General features: G+C 34.3%; 1 protein-coding gene across 1 annotated transcript in view; it reads right to left on the bottom strand.

The window, feature by feature from the left end:
• LOC123525863 (uncharacterized) overlaps positions 1 to 19,941 on the bottom strand; it is a 40,548-nt gene extending 20,607 nt beyond the window's left edge. Inside the window, exon 1 of the mRNA XM_053539639.1 lies at positions 19,935 to 19,941. Coding sequence (XP_053395614.1) covers positions 19,935 to 19,941 — 7 coding nt within the window. The remainder of the gene's footprint in view (positions 1 to 19,934) is intronic.
• Positions 19,942 to 22,660: the final 2,719 nt, after the last annotated feature.

Genomic DNA, 22,660 nt, shown 5'->3' with positions numbered 1-22,660 from the left:
GTTAATATAGATTAACGAATATCTATCTAAATGCTTTATGGATACAGAGCACCAGATTTTTAGAAATCGTTTAAAAGTTGCTTTAATTATGAGATAAAACAGTTTAAAGAATGCGACCAAGAAAAAAGGAGATAAGACGCAGAAAAAATAAAACAAATTGTAACAACAATGGTTATAATGATAAAATATGAATTGATATTGAAAGATAAAACTTACCTTCTGTATTGCTTGTAAACCTTTCTCGTAATTAGTCGAAAAGAAAAACAAAACAAAAACACTTTAAATATTAAATAAAAACACGAATCCGAAAGAAAAGCGTTACAAAATATCACGGTTGGGGTCTGATCATTCATTAGCTGTAATGATCACATTATTAGAGACTTACAGCAGTGTTGATGGTCACTGACGTCTTCTGGCCCGAGGCTATCTGAATTATGGTATAGTACGAATAACCGTTGACCGGCAGTGCGAACAAATAATTTGTAATGAACACTAAACACTTTTTGTCAATTTATTGTTTTCTTGTTTGACATATGAGTGATGTTCGACACAGTAATGGTAATAATTTGTACTAGCCTTCGGTGTTTAGGCTCCTTAAAATCTATTTACATGTTAATATTTTGGAAACAAATATTTTGCGCTTATTTTATATTTTTCTTATTATAAAAAGGTATTCATTTTGAAGCGCCGTAATTTATTGATGATAAAATGTTAAATTTCATACGTAATATGTGTAAATGTTTCAATTTTCTTGTGTATTAAGTAATAAGAAAAAGTAATGATTTTTAAAGTTTTCGAATTTAATGGCTTATCTCCCACGTGTGCAAAACGAGGGCCTGTTATGAAAATCCAATTATCATAATTATATTTCAGTTGTGTTTATACTCCCATTGCAATATCAATTGTGACATATAGCAATAGGCACATGGAATACGTCCAAACTAAATGAATGCACACTAGACTTCCAGTCTGAGGTAACTACTGTCATAACAAGTCAGTCAGTATTTCATTCTCTTTTTTATCCATTTATACAATTAGAATAAAAGAAACTGGAAGCAAATGTGTAGTTGTTTATCATTGTCTGCAAAAAAGACTGACTTCCTGTATAAACGGAGCTATGTCTACTAACAACAATATTTAAAACGATTGGATATTTGCTTTGCATGTTTATTCTAAACTAATGCATGTTTTTTCTTTCTAAGTCATGGAGTTGATATAAAACATAAAATATCACTGTACGTTTTGCCTAAAAGGACTATGTTTTCACATTTGTGACTATTTAAAACAAAACAAAGCGAAACAAAACAATCAATCCATTTTCTAATTTGATTAGAAATAATACATAAAGCAATGTGGCACTGATATATCGAGACCCCAGAATAAGAAGGGCGTAGGTAATAGTTACGCACTTTCATGAATTATACATTTTTAAAACTACATACCAAGGGACATAATCCTATCAATTTTTTTTGTTACAAACTGCTTTGTTGACCGAATTCACCAATAATAAAAGGGCGTAAGTAAAGAGATTTTCAGAATCATAGAAATAGAAGGGCGTATCTGCACATAAATGTTGTACCAGAAGGGTCCACTTACACCCTTCTGTTACTTCTGTAGAACTAGAAGGGTGCATCTGTCATAGAGTAATAAGCAATAATAGTAATAATAGCAGTAATTCGGTCAAAAATGTGCTTCCGTGGTGTAGTGGAAAGAAGTCCCTTATAAATAGATTCTTTTTTTTCCATTTCTCGCGCATTTTCGGGTAAACCGGGGACAAAATTGTCATTATTTCATTTCGCTGATGGAATGACTTTTACATAAAATAAGACACTTTTCATGCTTATATTCGCATGTTTTCGAGTTATTTACTTGAAAACGAAATTAGAGTGTTTATTCTGCGGACCGCTTTCTTCAGTTGACTTGCATTTCACTACCCCTTTTTCTTTTCGTTTTCTTATGGCAAATGCATGGATATCTTGTGGAAAATAGGTCTACGACGGAGTGAAAATCTAGAAACTGTATCAAATTTGATCTGAAGTAGCTGAATTTTATATGAAACAATGAACATTTTTTATTGGTATACATAGCCTAGACAGTTTTTTCGTTTTGCCGAAAATTATGATTTTCCACTTACGCCCTTCTAATTCTGAGGCGTCGATTTGTTTCTACATTGCAATGAAGAAAAAAAATATGTGTATTAATATTATTATTTGCACTCGGAAAAACAACAACAAACAATTCCCACAGGGGTTCGTAACGGGTATACAATGTATGGAGATTTTTGGAACTTCGGCAAATCGTTCATAGGGTCATTTTTAACGTTGTCTAAAATTTCAGTTTATGCCTCGGATGTCAGATATTTTCTTATTTGAGAGCTTCAGGCCTAGGCAATTTTGAAATATTTTCAAAATTAATTTCGTGTTATAAATGTAGATTCAACGGAAGCGTAAATGAGCCACTAGAGGCTAATACGTTTTAGTACGTTAAAGCTATGGAAAGGATATGCTATGAAAATGTGAATGTAAAAATATTGTAAATGGAAATGGTGGAGCTTATGTTCAGTCACAATGTTCAGCGTAGACATATACTTCGCGATAATTATGCATCAAAAGATTCTTGCACATTTTCCAACTAACATTTGATTCGTTTTTATCCAACTCTGTTCCCGTTTTACTACCGCTGATCAGTATTCAAATGCCTAATGTAATATACTGGTGGAAAGGTCGTCACTTTAGGTTTACAATGACACTTTCATATTCAAACTGGTTTGTATATATATATTTTTTTTAATTATTCCAGTCTCATCCATATACATTATAAACAAATATACATGTATACAGCCATTCCATAAGAATTATTTGAGACTATACAGCACATAAAACAACATCAATTATTGTATGTAGAAGTCGTAGGGCCTTGTTGTCATCACTCTGTTCTGGAGCCCAGTTAACAGATATTTTCAATTTACCTTGCATACATTGATACTTACTGTAAAACAGAACATTCCACGTGCGCTCATACTGTTAGTAAATATTATTGGTAATGAACAAACTTCTAAATCTTAAATCTAACGATACTATGACTTGATTATGTGGGTAATATACCACTAAGATATCGCAAGAGAGAACTGGTTAAGGTATTACAAGCCTATGTTTCTATATTGCAATGAAAATGTATGTGTATATTTTGATTATTACTTGCACTCGGAAAAAACACAATTCTCACAGGGGTCCGTAACGGGTATGCAATGTATGGAGATTTTTTGATCTTCGGCAAATTGTTCATAGGGCCACTAGAGGCTAATACGTTTTAGTACTTTACGACTAAGGAAAGGATATGCTATGAAAATGTGAATGTAAAACATGTTGTAAATGGAAATGGTGAGCTTATGTTCAGTCACCATGTTCAGCGTAGACCTTTTTTTTTTGTAAGTTTCTTGCTTAGATATTCAAGCATCTTTCAATATGACAATAGATTCTTGCACAGTTGTCGAACTGCCGTTTGATTCGTTCTTATCCTATTTTGTTGCCGTTTTACTATCGCTTAGCTGTATGCCAGATGTAATATACTGGTGGAAAGGTCGTCAATTTAGTTTTTCAATGACACCCTGATGATAAAACTAGTTTGTGTGTAGGAGTCGTAGGGGCTTGTTGTCATGACACTTTTCAGGAGCCCAGTTAACAGATGTTTTCGACTTACCTTGCATACATTGACATTTCTTATAGAACAGAACATTCTACGTGCGCTCAAACTGTTAGTGAACATTATTCCTAATGAACAAATTACCAAATCTTGCATTTAACGATAATATGACTTGGTTATACGTGTAATATACCACTAAGATATGTTGCTCTTTATGTATACGCTATCATTTTAATATAGTTTTTTTTTTTATTTCTTTCCAAAATTTCACTCATTTGTAGAACTTTATTGCGCAAATTCTATATCCCCCTTTCAGAAAATGGAATAAAGGAGAGTTAATTTACCATGCAGAGAAATGCAACACAAACTTTATTCAGTGAGGCATATAATATTTTTGCAGTTGAAACGGCGATCTGCATAGTGTTTGTCGCTCTACTTCGTGTGTTTTAAGCGTTGAATTACAATAAGAGATGTATCGCTTTGGGATCGGACATGATAATGTTCTCAATTTAGACAGAAATCAAAATTTAACATTGCTAAATGTAATACCCATGACCTATTTAAAACACATTTGGTGCTGGCTGTTTCTTAGCGTCACAAAACTCATCCTTATACGGCTCATTGCAAGACAGAACTGGTTACGGTATTACAAGCCTTAGTTATTTAGTATTTCGACGCCCCAGAAAAAGAAGGGCGTAAGTGTTAGTTACGCACTTTTATGAATTATACATTTTCAAAACTACATACCAAGGGGTATAATCTTATTAAATTTTTTTACAAACTGCTGTGTTGACAAATTGTAAGTCAAGAGTGCAGTTGGAAAAAAATAAAAACTCCCACAGGGGTCCGTAACGGATAAACAATGTATGGAGATTTTAAGAACTTCGACAAATCGTTTATAAGTTTCTTTTTGACGTTGTCTAAATACGTCCGTTTATGCCTCGGATGTCAGATATTATCGTATATGAGAGTGTCAGACATAGGCATTTCAGAAATATTTTCCAAATTAATTTCGTGTTATAAATGTTGAATCTGCGTAAGCGTGAAAGGGGAACGAGAGGCTAATATGTTTTAGAACGTTACGGCTATGGAAAAGATATATCATAAAAATGTGAACTTGTAAATGGAAATGGTGGGGGTTACGTTTAGTCACAGTGTTCAGCGTAGACATGTATTTTGGTGCCGTTTTTCCATCGCTTATCTGTGTTCAAATGCCAATGTATTATACTTGTGGAAAGGTCGTCACATTAGGTTTACAATGACACCCTGATCATAAAACTGGTTTGTTTGTAGAAGTCGTAGGGGTTTGTTGTCATGACTCTGTTCAGAAGCCCAGTTAACAGATTTTTTTTTCGATTTACCTTGCATACATTGATATTTACTATAGAGCAGAACATTCAACGTGCGCTCATACTGTTAATGAACATTGTTAGTAATAAACAAATTAATAAATCTTGCATCTAACGATACTACGACTTGATCATACGGATAATATACCACTTAGATATCACAAGAGAGAACTAGTGATAGTATAACAAGCCTTAGTAATTTTTGTATTTGTTTCTGTATAGCAATGAAAATATATGTGTATATTAAGATTATTATTAATCACAATTCCCACAGGGGTCCGAAACGTGTATACAATGTATGGAGAGTTTTTGAACTTTGGCAAATCATTCATTGGGTCCTTTTTGGCGTTGCCTAAAAATTAAAGTTCATGCCTCTGATGTCAGATGTTTTCATATATGAGAGTTTCAGACATAGGCATTTCAGGAATATTTTCAAAATTAATTTCTTGTAATAATTGTTGATTATTGATATTACGGAAGCGTGAAAGGGCCACGAGAGGCTAGCATGTTTTGTACGTTACGGCTATGGAACAGATGTGCTATGAAAATGTGAATAAAAAACATGTTGTAAATGGAAATGGCGGTGCTTATGTTCAGCGTAGACATGTATTTTGCTGCCGTTTTACTATCTCTTATCTGTATTCAAATGCAACATGTAATATACTGGTGGAAAGGTCCTTACTTTAGGTTTACGATGACATCCTGATCATCAAACTAGTTTGTTTGTAGAAGACGTAGGGGCTTGTTGTTATGACTTTGTTCAGGAACCCAGTTAACAGATATTTTCGACTTACCTTGCATAAATTGATATTTACTATAGAACAGAACATTCAACGTGCGCTCATACTGTTAGTGATCATTATTTGTAATGAACAATTTACTAAATCTTGCATCTAACGATAATATGACTTGGTTATACATGTAATATACCACTAAGATATCGCAAGAGAGAACTAGTTATGGTATTACAAGCCTTAGAAATTTTTGTATATGTTTCTTTATTGCAATGAAAATGTATGTCTGTGTTAAGATTATTATTTGAACTCGGAAAAATCCACAATTCCCACAGGGGTCTGTAACGGGTATACAATGTATGGATATTTTTGGAACTTCGGCTGAAATTAAGGAATCGAGAACATTACAAACATTCAAAAATAATTTCAAACGACATTTGTTCATGTTACAGTCCAGAGCTTAAAATAATTATATTATTCCAGTTTTTACATATAATAAATAATGATGGCAGTTATTTTTTTTTTTGCTGTTGTTTGTTTATTATTTTTAATATTCTTATAATTATGTGAGTGTCTGTCGAATGGATGAATGGATAGCTTTTACTCGTATTTAATACATTGATCATTGATACTTTTTTTTTTTAAATATGATTTTGTAAATGTTTGTATACATGTGTATTGTTGTTGTTCTTAACAGAAGGCCATACTGAAAATAAGTTTACGTTTCATTTTCTTGTTGTGTACACTTTGTATGTTACCTTCATTAAATAAAGATTTTATTATTATTATTATTATTATTATTACACCCTGATCATAAAACTGGTTTGCTTTTAGAAGTCGTAGCGGTTTGTAGTCATGACTCTGTTCAGGAGCCCAGTTAACAGATATTTTCGACTTACCTTGCATACATTGATAATTACTATAGAACAGAATATTCAACGGGCGCTCTTACTTTTAGTGTACATTATTTGTAATGAACAAATTGCTAAATCTTGCATCTAACGATACTATGACTTGATTATACATGTAATATACCACTAAGATATCGCAAGAGAGAACTAGTTATGGTATTACAAGCCTTAGAAATTTTTGTATATGTTTCTTTATTGCAATGAAAATTTATGTCTGTGTTAAGATTATTATTTGAACTCGGAAAAATCCACAATTCCCACAGGGGTCTGTAACGGGTATACAATGTATGGATATTTTTGGAACTTCGGCAAATCGTTCAGAGGGTCCTTTTTGAGGTTGTCTAAATATGTCAGTTTATACCTCGGATGTCAGATATTTTCGTATTCGAGAGCTTCAGTCCTAGGCAATTTAGAAATCTTTCCAAAATTAATTTCGTGTTATAAATGTTGATTCTACGGAAGCGTAAATGGGCAACCAGGGGCTTATGGTTATAACACACTAAATAGTTGTTGTTCTTTATTCTTTATAAAATTGACCTATTTCCAATGACCGCAGCACACATCAGGACCCATTTTAAATTTCTGTAACTTACATTTTCTTGAAGAATATTGTCAGTGCTAACTAAAAATCAAAAGAAAAGTGGGGGTCATGTTTGATGCAAGAAAAATAATTTCAGTCAAACACACAAACTGCAAAATCAGCTAAAAAATGAGACCCCAAATTATACTGGTGGTGTATGATCTAAGTTTCCATGAAAAGTTTTGTCATGTTGTTATTTCATTATGAAAATGCTACCTACATGTCAAGCATAGATCTGTCATGTGATTTTAGCAAAAATATTGCAAAGAAAATAAGGAAAATAGCTCTACAGAGCAAAAAAACTGAGGACTATTTGTGTCCGCCATTATGTGACTACCATTTTTTTCGCGCCATTTTTCTATTTAGTGTCTGTATGCCTAATACGTTATAGTACGTTACGACTATGCAAAGGATATGCTATGAAAATGTGAATGTAAAACATAGTGTAAATGGAAATGATGGAGCTATTGTTCATTCACAATGTTCAACGTAGACATGTCTTTTGCAAGTTATTTGCTCAGATATTCAAGCATCTTTAAATATGATAATAGATTCTTGCACATCTGTCCAAGTGACATTTGATTCGCTCTTATCAAAGTTTGATGCCGTTTTATTATCGCTTAACTGTATTCAAATGTCAAATGTAATATACTGGTGGAAAGGTCGTCGCTTTAGGTTGACAATGACACCCTGAGCATGCAAATGGTTTGTTTGTTAAAGTAGTAGTGGTTTGTTGTCTTGACACTGTTCAGGAGCCCAGTTAACAGGTTGTTTCGACTTTCCCTGTATACATTGATATTTACTATAGAACAGAACATTCCACATGCGCTCATACTGTTAGTGAACATTATTGGTAATGAACACATTACAAAATCTTGCATCTAACGATACTTTGACTTGATACTATTACACGGGTAATATTCCACTAAGATATGGCAAAAGAGAAGTGGTTATGGTATTGAAGCCTTGGTAATTTTAGCATTTGTTTGTATATTGCAATGAAAATATATGAGTGTATTAAGATGATTATATGCTATCGGAAAAAAATACAATTCCTAAAGGTGTCCGTCACGGGTATGCAATATATGGAGATTTATGGTACATCGGCAAATCGTTCATACGTTCATTTTTGAAATCTCAGATTATGCCTCGGATGTCAGACATTTTCGTATATGAGAGTTTCAGACATAGGCATTTCAGAAATATTTTCCAAATTGATTTCGTGTCATAAATGTTGATTCTACGGAAGCATGAAGTGGCCACGAGAGGCTAATATGTTTTAGTACGTTGACGGCTATGGAAAGGATATGCTATGAAAATGTGAATGTAAAAATGTTGTAAATGGAAATAGTAGAACTTATTTTCAGTCGCAATGTTCAGCGTAGACATGTATTTTGCTGCCGTTTTACTATCGTTTATATGTAACGTAAAGGTCCTCACTTTATGTTTATAATGACACCCTGATCATCAAACTGGTTTGGTTTGTTTGTAGAAGTCGTAGGGTTTTGTTGTCATGACTCTGTTCAGGAACCAAAATTAACAGATATTTTCGACTTATCTTGCATACATTGGTATTTTCTATAGAACAGAACATTCCACGTGCGCTCATACTGTTATAAAACATTACTGGTAATGAACAAATTACTAAATCTTGCATCTATCTATATTATGACTTGATCATACGGGTAATATACCACTAAGATATCGCAAGAGAGAACTGGTTATGGAATTACAAGCCTATCTTTTTATATTGCAGTGTGTATATATATGTGTATATGAAGATAATCATTTGCACTCGGAAAAACACAATGTCCACAGGGGTCCATAACGGGTATACAATGTATGGAGATTTTTGGAACTTCGGCAACTCGTTCATAGGACCCTGTTTGGCGTTGCATAAAAATGTCAGTTTATGCCTCGGATGTCAGATATTTTCTTATTTGAGAGCTTCAGACCTAGGCAATTTAGAAATATTTCCAAAATTAATTTCGTGTTATAAATGTAGATTCTACGGAAGCGTAAATGGACCACTAGAGGCTAATACGTTTTAGTACGTTACGGCTATGGAAAGTATATGGTATTAAAATGTGAATGTAAAACATGTACTAAATGGAAATGGTAAGCTTATGTTCAGCCACAATGTTCTGCGTAGGCATGTATTTTGCAAGTTACTTGCTTAGATATTCAAGCATCAAAATATTCTTGCACATTTGTCGAACTGCCATTTCATTCGTTCTTATCCACATTTGTTGCCGTTTTACTATCGCTTATCTGTATTCAAATGCCAAATGTAATATTCTGGTGGAAATGTCGTCACTGTAGGGTTACAATGACACCCTGTTCATCAAACTCGTTTGTTTGTAGAAGTCGTAGGGGCTTGTTGTCATGACTCTGTTCAGGAACCCAGTTAACAGATTTTTTTGACTTACCTTGCATACATTGATATTTACTATAGAACAGAACATTCCACGTGCGCTCATACAGTTAGTGAACATTATTCCTAATGAACAAATTACTAAATCTTGCATCTAACGATAATATGACTTTATTTTACGGTTAGTATACCATTAAGAGATGCTGCCCTTTATGTATAAGCGTAACATTTTAACACAGTGTTGTTTTTTTTTTTTTGGATTTCTTTCCAAAATTTCACTCATTTGTAGCACTTCATTGCGCAATATCTATATACCCGTTTCAGAAAAAATTAAACTCACGGTGAATTTATTTACCATGCAGAGAAACGGAAGACAAACATTTTTCAGTGAGGCATATTATATTTTTACAGTTGAAACGGCGATCTGCATAGTGTTTGTTGATCTACTTCGTGTGTTTTAAGCGTTTGAATTACAATATAAGAGATGTATCGCTTTGGAATCGGTGCAGTGGTAAGGACAGGATGATGTTCTCAATTTAGACAGAAATTAACATTTAACATTGCAAAAGGTAATACACATGGCATATTATATACATTTGGTGCTGACTGTTTCTTTGCGTCACAAAACTCATCCTTATACGGCTCATTGCAGGACAGAACTCGTTACGGTATTACAAGCCTTAGTTATTTAGTATTTCGACGCCCCAGAAAAAGAATAGCTTAAGTGTTAGTTACGCACTTTTATGAGTTATACATTTTTAAAACTACATACCAAGGGGTATAATCCTACTAAAAATTGTTACAAACTGCTGTGTTGCCCAAATTCACCAATAATAAAAGGGGGATAGTAAAGAGATTTTCAGAATCATAGAAACAGAAGGGCGTATCTGCACTTAAAATGTTGTACCTGAAGGATCCACTTACGCCCTTCTGGTACTTCTACAGAATTAGAAGGGCGTATCTTTCATCAACAGTTTTTTCCGTTTTGCCGAAAACTATGATTTCCCGCTTACGCCCTTCTAATTCTGAGGCGTGGGTTTGTTTCTACATTGCAATGATGATATATGTGTGTATTAAGATTATTATTTGCACTCTGAAAAAAAAAAACCCAATTCCCATAGGGGTCCGTAATGGGTATGCTATGTATGGAGATTTTTGGAACTTTGGCAAATCGTTCATAGGTTCACCCTGATCATCAAACTGGATTGTTTGTAGACGTAGTAGGGGTTTATTGTCATGACACACTTCAGGAGCCCAGTTTTTTATAGATTGTTTCGACTTACCCTGCATACATTGATATTTACTATAGAACAGAACATTCCACGTGCGCTCATACTGTTAGTGAACATAATTGGTAAACAACAAATTACAAAATCTTGCATCTAACGATACTTTGACTTGATTATACGGGTAATATAATACCACAAAGACATGGCAAGGGAGAACTGTTTATGGTTTAGAAGCCTTTGTAATTTTACTATTTGTTTCTATATTGCAATGCAAATGTATGAGTGTGTTCATTTATTGTTTGCGGTCTGAAAAAAGCACGATTCCCACAGGGGTCCGTCAAGGGTATACAATGTATGGACATTTTTGGAACTTCGGCAAATCGTTGATAGGGTCCAATTTGACGTTGTCTAAAAATGTCAGTTTATGCCTCGGATGTCAGATATATTCGTCTTTGAAGGTTTCACACCTAGGCATTTAAGAAATATTTTCAAAATTAATTTCGTGTTATAAATGTTGATCCTACGGAAAAGTAAATGGGCCACCAGAGGCTAATACGGTTTAGTACGTTACGGTTATGGAAAGGATATGCTATGAAAATGTGAATGTTTTTGTTTGTTTTGGGTTTAACGCCGTTTTTCAACAGTATTTCAGTCATGTAACGGTGGGGAAAATGTGAATGTAAAACCTGTTGTAAGTGGAAATGATGGAGATCATGTTCAGTCAAAATGTTCAGCGTAGACATGTCTTTTGCAAGTTATTGCTTAGATATTCAAGGATTTTTCAATATGTCAAAAGATTCTTGCTCATCCGGCCAACTGACATTTGACTAGTTTTATTGAAAATTTGTTGCCGTTTAACTGCCGCTTATCTGTATTCAAATGCCAAATATAGTATACTGGTGGAAAGGTCATCACCATAGGTCTACAAAGACACCCTGAGCATGCAATTGGTTTGTTTGTATAAGTCGTAGGGGTTTGTTGTCATGACACTGTTCAGGACCTTGCATACATTGATATTCACTATAGAACAGAACATTCCGCGCGCGCTCATTCTGTTAGTGAACATTATCGGTAATGAATAAATTACTAAATCTAACATCTAACGACCCTATGGCTTGATTATACGGTTAATATACCACTATGATATCGCAGAAGAGAGGTGGTTATGGTATTACAAGCTTTATTAATTTTAGTATTTGTTTCTATATTGCAATAAAAATATGTGTGTATTGAGATTATTATTTGCAATTGAAAAAAACAACACAATTCCCACATAGGTCTGTAACATGTATACAATGTATGGATATTTTTTGAACTTCGGCAAATTGTTCATGGGGTTCTTTTTGACGTTGTCTAAAATGTCAGTTTATGCCTCGGATGTCAGATTTTCGTACTGGAGAGCTTCAGACCTAGGCATTTTAGAAATATTTCCAAAATTCTACGGAAGCGTGAAAAGGCCACGAGAGGCTAATATGTTTTAGTACGTTGACGGCTATGGAAAGGATATGCTATAAAAATGTAAATGTTAAACATGTTGTAAATGGAAATGGTGGAGCTTATGCTCAGTCACATTGTTTAGCGTATGTATTTGTCTGCCGTTTTACTATATCTTATCTGTATTCAAATGCCAAATGTAATATACTGGTTGAAAGGTCGCCACTTCAGGTTTACAATGACACCCTAATCATAAAAAACTGCTTTGTTTGTAGAAATCGTAGGGCTTTGTTGTCATGACTCTGTTCAAGAGCCCAGTTAACAAATATTTTTGACTTACCATGCATACATTGATATTTACTATAAAACAGAACATTCAACGTGCGCTCATATTGTTAGTGAACATTACTGGTAATGAACAAATTGCAAAATCTTCCATCTAACGATACTTTGACTAGATTATACGGGTAATATACCACTAAGATATCGCAAGAGAGAACTAGTTATGGTATTACAAGCCTTAGTGATTTTTGTATTTGTTTCTATATTGCAGTAAAAAATATAATTATGTGTATATTAAGATTATTTGAACTCGGAAAAAATCACAATTCCCACTGGGGTCCGTAACAGGTATACAAGGTATGGATATTTTTGGAACTTCGGCAAATCATTGAAAGGGTCCATTTTGACGTTGTCTAATTATGTCAGTTTATGCCTTGGATGGCAGATATTTTCGTATTTGTGAGCTTCAAACCTAGGCATTTTAGAAATATTTCCAAAATTAATTTCGTATTATAAATATTGATTCTACGGAAGCGTAAATGGGCAACCAGAGGCTAATACGTTTTAGTACGTTACGGCTATGGAAAGGATATGCTGTGAAAATGTGAACGTAATACATGTTGTAAATGGAAATGATGGAGCTAATGTTCATTCACAATTATCAGCGTAGACATGTATTTTGCAAGTTACTTGCTTAGATATTCAAGCATCTTTTAATATGACAAAAGATTCTTGCATATCTGTCCAAGTGACATTTGTTTCGTTCTTATCAAAGTTTGTTACCGTTTTTCTATCGCTTCATTTGTATTCAAATGCCAAATGTAATATACTGGTTGAAAGGCTGTCACATTAGGTTTACGATGACACCCTGATCATAAAACTGGTTTGTTTGTAGAAGTAGTAGTGGTTTGTTGTCATGACACTGTTCAGGAGCCAAGTTAACAGATTGTTTCCACTTTCCCTGCATACTTCGATATTTACTATAGAAGAGAACATTCCACATGCGCACATACTTTAGTGAACATTATTGGTAATGAACAAATTACGAAATCTTGCATCTAACGATACTTTGACTTGATTATAGGGGTAATATACCACTAAAAATGGCAAGAGAGAAGTGGTTTTGGTATTGAAAATTATATTATACTTTATTATACCTCACATAAATGTCCAATGCAAATTTCCCATTAGTTTAATTTGAATAATATATCATATTCCCCAGTAATTTTATAACACATGCGCAAAATCGTTATTTTCAATTTCTGTGCAGTGTGCAGGTGATATGATCCATAATTTCATATCACATGCGTAACAGCTATTTTGTATTTCTGCGCATGTGATATTATTTTTTCATATCACCCGTTGAGAGATTGATACTTCCACGTTAATTAAAAGACTGAGCCGATAATTTTTAACAGACGAGGCGCTTATATAATCATACTTTAGGATTAAATCACCCTTTTCTGGTGCTCTTGCATGTGCGATCCCGGCCGAATTTTCTTAAATTTATGCTATGTGCAAAATATTTCGAAAACAACTTTTCATCTAATATTGAATCGAAACTACCACCATTAGATTGGAAATGATCTAACTAAGAAAATGAGTGCTCACACTTATATGTTTCGTTCAGAAAAAAGGAAAGTTATCGCCGTTTTTCGAATGTTACTGATTGACGCAATGTTGAAATATTAGAATAAATATAGGGGTCGGTGATATGTAAACGTCTCTACTAAATCTATCAAAAAAGTTGTATTACCCAGCAAAGTCGGCACAAATATAAGTGCTAACAAGTAAAGACTCTTTAATTCTGTCTTCATTATTTGGTTACATGTAGTAGTTACTTTTTAATGTTAAATAAATTATTATGTTGATTTTCCTATAAATGTTTTGACCCTTATAATCTTTCGGTATAATAAAATAAATATTGCATTCCTGAGAGGGTGATATGAAAAATGTTCACCCCTCGAAATATGAATATAGACCTCGGCTGGCGCCTCGGTCGATATTCATATATCTCGCAGTGAACATTTTTCATATCAGCCTTTCAGGAATGTAATATTAATAATATTTATAATAATATTAGCTATTGTATACATGTATTTTTATTGCATTAGTTTTATGTAATGTTTAATGATCTTATGCCTGAATAAATTTAAATTTAAAGCCTTAGTAATTTTAGTATTTTTTTCTATATTGCAATGAAAATATATGTGTGTTTTAAGATTATTATTTGCACTCGGAAAAAGTCAAAATTCCCACAGGGGTCCGTAACGGGTATGCAATGTATGGAGATTTTTGGAACTACGGCTAATCGTTCATAGGGTCATTTTGACGTTGTCTAAAATGTCAGTTTATGCCTTGGATGTCAGATAGTTTCGTATATGAGAGTTTCAGAAATAGGTGTTAACAGAAATATTTTCCAAATTAATTTCGTGTTAAAAATGTTGATTCTACGGGAGCGTGAAGTGGCCACGAGTGGCTAATACGTTTTAGCAAATTTACGGCTATGGGAAGGATATGCTATAAAAATGTGAATATAAAAAATGTTGTAAATGGAAATGGTGGAGCTTATGTTTAGTCACAATGTTCAGCGTATGTATTTTCTGCCGTTTTACTATCGTTTATCTGTATTCAAATGCCAAATTAATATACTGGTGGAAAGGTCGTAACTTTAGGTTTACAATTTCTTGCCTACCTAGCAGGGAAAGTATACATTTATACGAGCACGCGCCGGGGATAGATATTCCTGTCTTTCCCTAGGGAAAAACCTTGTCTAAAATAGCGTGCACTAAGGTGACGTCACATAGTACTGGCACCATTGTGACGTCATAAACTTTATAAATAATGTAAGGAAATACCCAGACCTATTTTTTTGTCTCCACGGTCTTTTTTGAACGTGATAAGCAAGAAAAATGATTTAACATGTCTGCCTGTGTAAGACAGCTGTTTTCCCTACCTCGGGACAGCATGGATAAAAAACCTCGCTAACGCTCGGTTTTCCATTCCACACTGTCCCTTGGGTAAGGAAAACCCCGTCTTACACAGGCAGGCATGTAAGATCCTTATAGACACAAATAGGAAACAGTTAGTCTAAGTGGGTAACTTACAATCAGACATACTTACTGTCAAATCGGGCGTTCCTCAAAGGTCAATTCTAGGACCTTTACTGTTTTTAATATGATATTAATTATTATATCAATGACATATCAATGATACACCATGACCTTAATATAGTCTTTTATGCTGATGACTCTACACTTTACAACAAAACCTCGACTGCGTCAATGAATGGTGTATTCTAAACAACATGTCCTTAAACCCAAAGAAAACGAAATGTATGATAATCGGTTCTGCGATGAAGGTAAAGAAATGTAATTTTCTAAAATTAAAAATAAATGACACAAAGCTAGAAAATGTACAGTGCAAAAAAATCTTAGGTATTTATCTAGATAATACACTAGACTGGCATGCTCAGACAGACAATGAATGTAAAATTTGAATGCAAAAAATGCACTTCTGAAAAATATCATCTTTTATCTTAGCGAAGAATCGAAATTGATGTACTATAATGCATATATCCTTCCCATTCTCGATTATTGTTGTACTGTTTGGGGAAAAGATACAAAATGTTATATAAATAAAGTGCAAGTAATACAAAAAAAAGAGCGGCCAAGATTATACTTAACAAACCGGTAAGATCACCTACATTAAAACTTTTTAATGATCTCAAATGGCTTAAATTTAGTAACAGGGTAAAATATCACGCAGCAGTGATGGTTTACAAATCTGTGCATAACATGGTACCTATCTATATGACTGAAACATTAAGTGTCTCAAATAATAAATTGCATAATCTACGATCAACAGCCCATAAGGATCTTGTTTTGCGTATAACACATCGTACAAATTATCTTAAAGATTCATTCTCGGACTTCAGCATTAATATTTGGAATAAAATACCTGCTGAAATTAAGGAATCGAGAACAATACAAACATTCAAAAATAATTTCAAACGACATTTGTTCATGTTACAGTCCAGAGCTTAAAATAATTATATTATTCCAGTTTTTACATATAATAAATAATGATGGCAGTTATTTTTTTTTGCTGTTGTTTGTTTATTATTTTTAATATTCTTATAATTATGTGAGTGTCTGTCGGATGGATGAATGGATAGCTTTTACTCGTATTTAATACATTGATCATTGATACTTTTTTTTTAAATATGATTTTGTGAAATATATCGTAAATGTTTGTATACATGTGTATTGTTGTTGTTCTTAACTGAAGGCCATACTGAAAATAAGTTTACGTTTCATTTTCTTGTTGTGTACACTTTGTATGTTACCTTCATTAAATAAAGATTTTATTATTATTATTATTACTACTATTACACCCTGATCATAAAACTGGTTTGCTTTTAGAAGTCGTAGCGGTTTGTAGTCATGACTCTGTTCAGGAGCCCAGTTAACAGATATTTTCGACTTACCTTGCATACATTGATAATTACTATAGAACAGAATATTCAACGGGCGCTCTTACTTTTAGTGTACATTATTTGTAATGAACATATTACTAAACCTTGCATCTAACGATACTATGACTAGATTATACGTGTAATATACCACTAAGATATGGAGAACTGGTTATGGAATTAAAAGCCTCGGTAAATGTTGTATTTGTTTTATATTGCAATGAAAATATATGTGTATATTAAGATTATTATTTGCACTCGGAAAAAACACAATTCCCACAGGGGTCCGTAACAGGTATAAAATGTATGGAGATTTTTGGAACTTCGGCAAATCGTTCATAGGACCCTGTTTGACGTTGTATAAAAAATGTCAGTTTATGCCTTGGATGGCAGATATTTTCGTATTTGAGAGCTTCAGAACTAGGCATTTTAGAAATTTTCCAAAATTAATTTCGTGTTGTAAATGTTGATTCTACGGAAGTGTAAATGGGTAAGCAGAGGCTAATACGTTTTAGTACGTTACGGCTATGGAAATGATATGCTATGAAAATGTGAATGTAAGAGATGTTGTAAATGGGAATGATGGAGCTAATGCTCATTCACAATGATCAGCGTAGACTTGTATTTTGCAAGTTACTTGCTTAGATTTTCAAGCATCTTTTAATATGACAAAAGATTCTTGCACATTTGTCCAAGTGACATTTTATTCGTTCTTATCATATTTTGTTGCCGTTTTACTATCGCTTATCTGTATTCAAATGCCAGATGCAATATACTGGTGCAAAGGTCGTCACTTCAGGTTTACGATGACACCCTGATCATAAAACTGGTTTGTTTGTAGTGGTTTGTTGTCATGACACTGTTCAGGAGCCCAGTTAAAAGATTGTTTCGACTTTCTTTGCATACATTGATATTTACTATAGAACCGAACATTCCACCTTCGCTGATACTGTTAGTGAACATTATTGGTAATGAACAAATTACAAAATATTGCATCTAACGATACTTTGACTTGATTATACGGGTAATATCCACGCAGATTTGACAAGAGAGAACTGGTGTTGGTATTGAAGCCTTAGTAATTTTAGTATTTGTTTCTATATTGCAATGAAAATACCCTGGTATATGTGTATTAAGATTATTATTTGCACTCGGGAAAAAAATCACAATTCCCACAGGGGTCCGTAACGTGTATACAATGTACGGAGAGTTAAGGAACTTCGGCAAATCGTTCATAGGGTCCTTTTTTGACGTTGTCTAAAATGTCAGTTTATGCCTCGGATGTCAGATATTTTCGTATTTGAGAGCTTCAGACGTAGGCATTTCAGAAATATTTTCCATATTAATTTCTTGTTATGAATGTTGATTCTACGGAAGCGTGAAAGGGCTACGAGAAGCTAATAAGTTTCAGAACGTTACGGCTATAGAAAGGATATGCTATGAAAGTGTGAATGCAAAACATGTTGTAGATGGAAATGGTGGAGCTTATGTTTAGGTCGCAATTTTCAGCGTAGCCATGTACTTTGCTGCCGTTTTACTATCGCTTTAATATCTGTATTCAAATGCCAAATATAATACACTGGTGGAAAGGACGTTCAGGAACCCAGTTAAGAGATTTTTTTTCGACCTACCTTACATGCATTGATATTTAAAATAGAACAGAACATTCCACGTGCGCTCATACAATTAGTGAACAATACTGATAATGAACAAATTACTAAATTCTGCATCTAACAATACTATGACTTGATTATACGGGTAACATACCACTAAGATATGCTGCTCTTTATGTATAAGCGTAGCATTTTAACACAGGGGTTTTTTTTTATTTACTTTCCAGAACTTTTCACTCATTTGTAGAACTTATTTGCGCAAGATCTATGCTCGGTAAAAAAAGTTCTGCACACACGGATGTTTTGGGTGACTATATTTTTATTATATGACACACAACAAACATGAATACACCAGATTAAACTTTAATCAAAGCTTAACACAGAACTGAAAACGAACATAAATTCCAAGTATCCGTTCTTGAGTAATCCATAAAAGAAGTCCCCAAGGGTCCAGAAATGGTTAAATCACTGTTTTATTACCAAACACTAATAATGCGTATATCCTCCACGCTGAATGTGACACTCTGTTTGATACCGCTGATTAAGACGGACAACAATTCTTCGGTGAATTGCAAATATCGCTGTAACATCCTGGTGTCACATACCAGCTTGTAAATGTCCCAGGGCACTAGCCCGGTCTTCATTAGTTAGTCCTCTTAACGGACGCATGGCAGTACATTAGCTGTTACTGTGACAGTGACCAAACTTTGAATATGGATCGCAAGTTTATTTTCTTTTATAAAATTCATTTTACAAACAAAGTAATTAAGTAATTAAGTTACTAGGTGTTTGATTGATCAACAATAGAATAAATTACTTATATTCAGGACTTTGTCTGTGTGTATGGTCAGTGTGTGAGGAAAGAATTCAAGCAAGACTATTCTGAGCACTTTTCAAATTTACTGCTAATTTTGCCATTTTTGAAGGCTTACCCCCCAGTGCATATAAACTGTTATAACTTGATCATTTATGTATCGATTTTCATTCTGTTTCGACCAGTGTCCTTGTAACAGATATCTGTTGACTATGGTAAATCCAAAAATGCATGTGGTTTTTTAATTTGCGCTATAATGAAGAAAACATCTAGCTGTGCAAGACTTTTTTTTACCATGCAGAGAAACGCAAGACAAACGTTATTCAGTGAGGCATTTAATATTTTTTACAGTTGAAACGGCGATCTTCATAGTTTTTGTCGCTCTACTTCTTCTTGTGTTTTAATCGTGTGACTTACAATAAGAGATGCAGTGGAAAGGACAGGATGATGTTCTCAATTTAGACAGAAATTAAAATTTTATTTCATAAATAAACTTACCTGACATTACAGTGTGGATTTCCCTTTTATTGGCCCGCAAATTACTTTCCTTAATCCGGAAAGTAAACTTGACGATATGACGTCACGTAACTTCCGGAATAAGCCACATGTTTCAGTTTTCCTTTTTCGTCGAAACAGTTCGCATCGTATTACTTTCTTGTCAAGTTGAAGTTAAAGTCTTTGGATTTGTGTTACTTTTTGGATTTATTTAAGTGCCTGGAACGTTGTTTGTTCAGGATGGCATCTAATTCTTCGGAAAAAGATGATTTATCCGAAGGAGAACGTGTGTCGAGTGATAATTCAGACTCTCCATCTTTTACGTCGAGTGACAAACACCGGGGTAGAAAATCTTCGCACAAAGCGAAGAAAAAACAGAAAAGACATTCTAAGTACAAAGAATTGTCGCAGCGTTTTGATAGACTAGAGGCTCTAGTTGAAAAAGCTTTGACTCCGAAAACAGCCGAAGAAATAAATTCTCGAGCACAGGAAAAAAATGATACCGGTGCCGGCGCCATTACCGGAAATGAAGATGTTTTGTCAATTCATGCAAATTCACATGTTGGTGGATTTTCAGACAGTGATAATGAAGAATTGTCAAGTAACACGAAAAAGTGTCTTGCTGAAATATTTGGTGAAGATGCAGTGGTAGGTAAGAAACCTCACAAAGAGGGCTTGGTGTTGGACGAATCACAAATTGAAATTGTACAAAACAGTTTCCGCAAAAAAGAACCAAACTTTCTTACAGCTTTTTCTGAAGAAACATTTGAACAGTTTCCCCTTGATGAGAATTGTGAGTCATTCTTAAAAGTACCGTCTTTAGACTTCTTAGTTGAGTGTTGCCTAACCAAACGTTATGGTAATAAAGCGTCATTTGCTAAGAAGAAAGAAAAAACTCTTTTTAATCAGCCGTGCAAAATGGTAGATAAAATAGGCTATAAAGGCCAACAGGCCGCTAGAATGGGAATGGTCATTAATATGTATGTACAACAAAGCTTAGGAAATTTGTTACAATACATAGAGTCCGAGGACTTTGAAAAATCCCAAGCTGTACAACAAGTCAAGGATATTTATGCCATGTCCGCTAGGCTTCTCGACCAGGTGGGAAGAACAGGGCCTTTCATCACATAAGTCGTAGGGCGGTAGCTATGACAGATACAGGACTCTACGAACAACACGATAGTCTAGAGTTTTCCAACCTACCTTTAACTGGTGATGGTGTTTTTGGTGTTGAACTTGAAGCCTTGTTGAAGTCTCGCAAAGAGAAGAAAAAGCAAGTTGATGATTTGATCCCTGATGTTCAGAAGAAGGATCTCAAACGCAAGTTCAGTGGTACACAGACTGAATATAACAAACGTCCAGCGTTTGATTCTAGGCAGAATGATTCTAGGCCTGCTACTTCGAGTTCCAGTAGTAATTGGAATAATTTTCGCATACCAAGAATCACAAGAGATTCTAGACAAGACAACAACGACGAGGCAGTGTTGGTAGAGGCCGGTTGGGAAAACCAGCTGAAAAGTGACAAGGTCAGTATAATTGCAAAATTTCCGGAGATACCTGTTGGGGGAAGGTTGAAACATTTTTTACCAGAATGGGAAAAAATAACCTCAGACAAATGGGTTTTGGATCTGATAAAGGAAGGTTACAAAATGGAATTTCTCAAAAAACCTCCTTTCAATGGAATAAGACAGACAAATGTACCTTTAAAAGACCAAATCTTATTAAAAAAAGAAGTAAGTGCTCTTTTAGAGAAAAATGTTATAGAGATAGTAGATCCAAAATTTGCTCAAACAGGTTTTTACAGTACGTTGTTTCTGGTTCCAAAAAAGAACGGAGAACTGCGTCCAGTAGTAAATTTGAAACCCCTCAACAAGTATCTTCGGAAACAACATTTCAAAATGGACACTATTGCAAAAGTTCTAAACCTAGTCGAGAAAGGAGATTGGGCATTCACTTTAGATCTGAAAGATGCATATCATCATCTGCTAATTTTCAAAGGGCATCGAAAATATCTCCGTTTCCAATTTCAGGGCATTGTGTATCAGTTTCGAGCCCTTTGTTTCGGCCCAACAAGTGCACCAAGAGTGTTTGTCAAAGTAATCTCAGTAGTTGTAGCACATTTAAGAAAGATGGGCCTGAGACTGGCCAGTTATTTGGACGATTGGCTTACGCTAAACAAAGAAAAATTGGGTCTGCTTCAAAACAGAGATGTGATGCTCAGTCTACTTTATCGACTAGGTTGGATTGTAAACAAAACAAAATCACAATTGATACCTTGTCAGATTGTAACATATATAGGGGGGATATTCAACCTTCAGTTAGGACAAGTTTTCCCTACAGCAGACAGAGTAAAAAATCTAAAAAATGCTGTCTCACAAATTTTGAAAGGCAATATCAGTGCAAGACAGTACATGATCTTACTGGGAATGATAGCGTCCTGTCTAGAGATAATTCCCAAGGCAAGGTTATTCATGAGGCCTATCCAACTCCATTTACTTCAAAATTGGAATCCTGTACGTCTGCCTATGACGTTCAAAATAACAGTTACACCACAGCTGATTCCTCACTTGAATTGGTGGTTACAGGATCAGAACATTCTCATGGGCAGATCTTTAATCAAGCCCATTTATCCAATTACCGTGACCACAGATGCAAGTGGAACATGGGGTTGGGGAGGTCACATGAACAATCTGAATTGTCAAGGTCAATGGACAGCAATGGAGAAGTTA

Source organism: Mercenaria mercenaria, chromosome 3 (assembly GCF_021730395.1).
Source record: "Mercenaria mercenaria strain notata chromosome 3, MADL_Memer_1, whole genome shotgun sequence".
NCBI classification, from domain to species: Eukaryota; Metazoa; Mollusca; class Bivalvia; order Venerida; family Veneridae; genus Mercenaria; species Mercenaria mercenaria.
The sequence above is the reverse complement of the archived record's forward strand: the minus strand, read 5'-3'. Positions and strand labels throughout refer to the sequence as shown.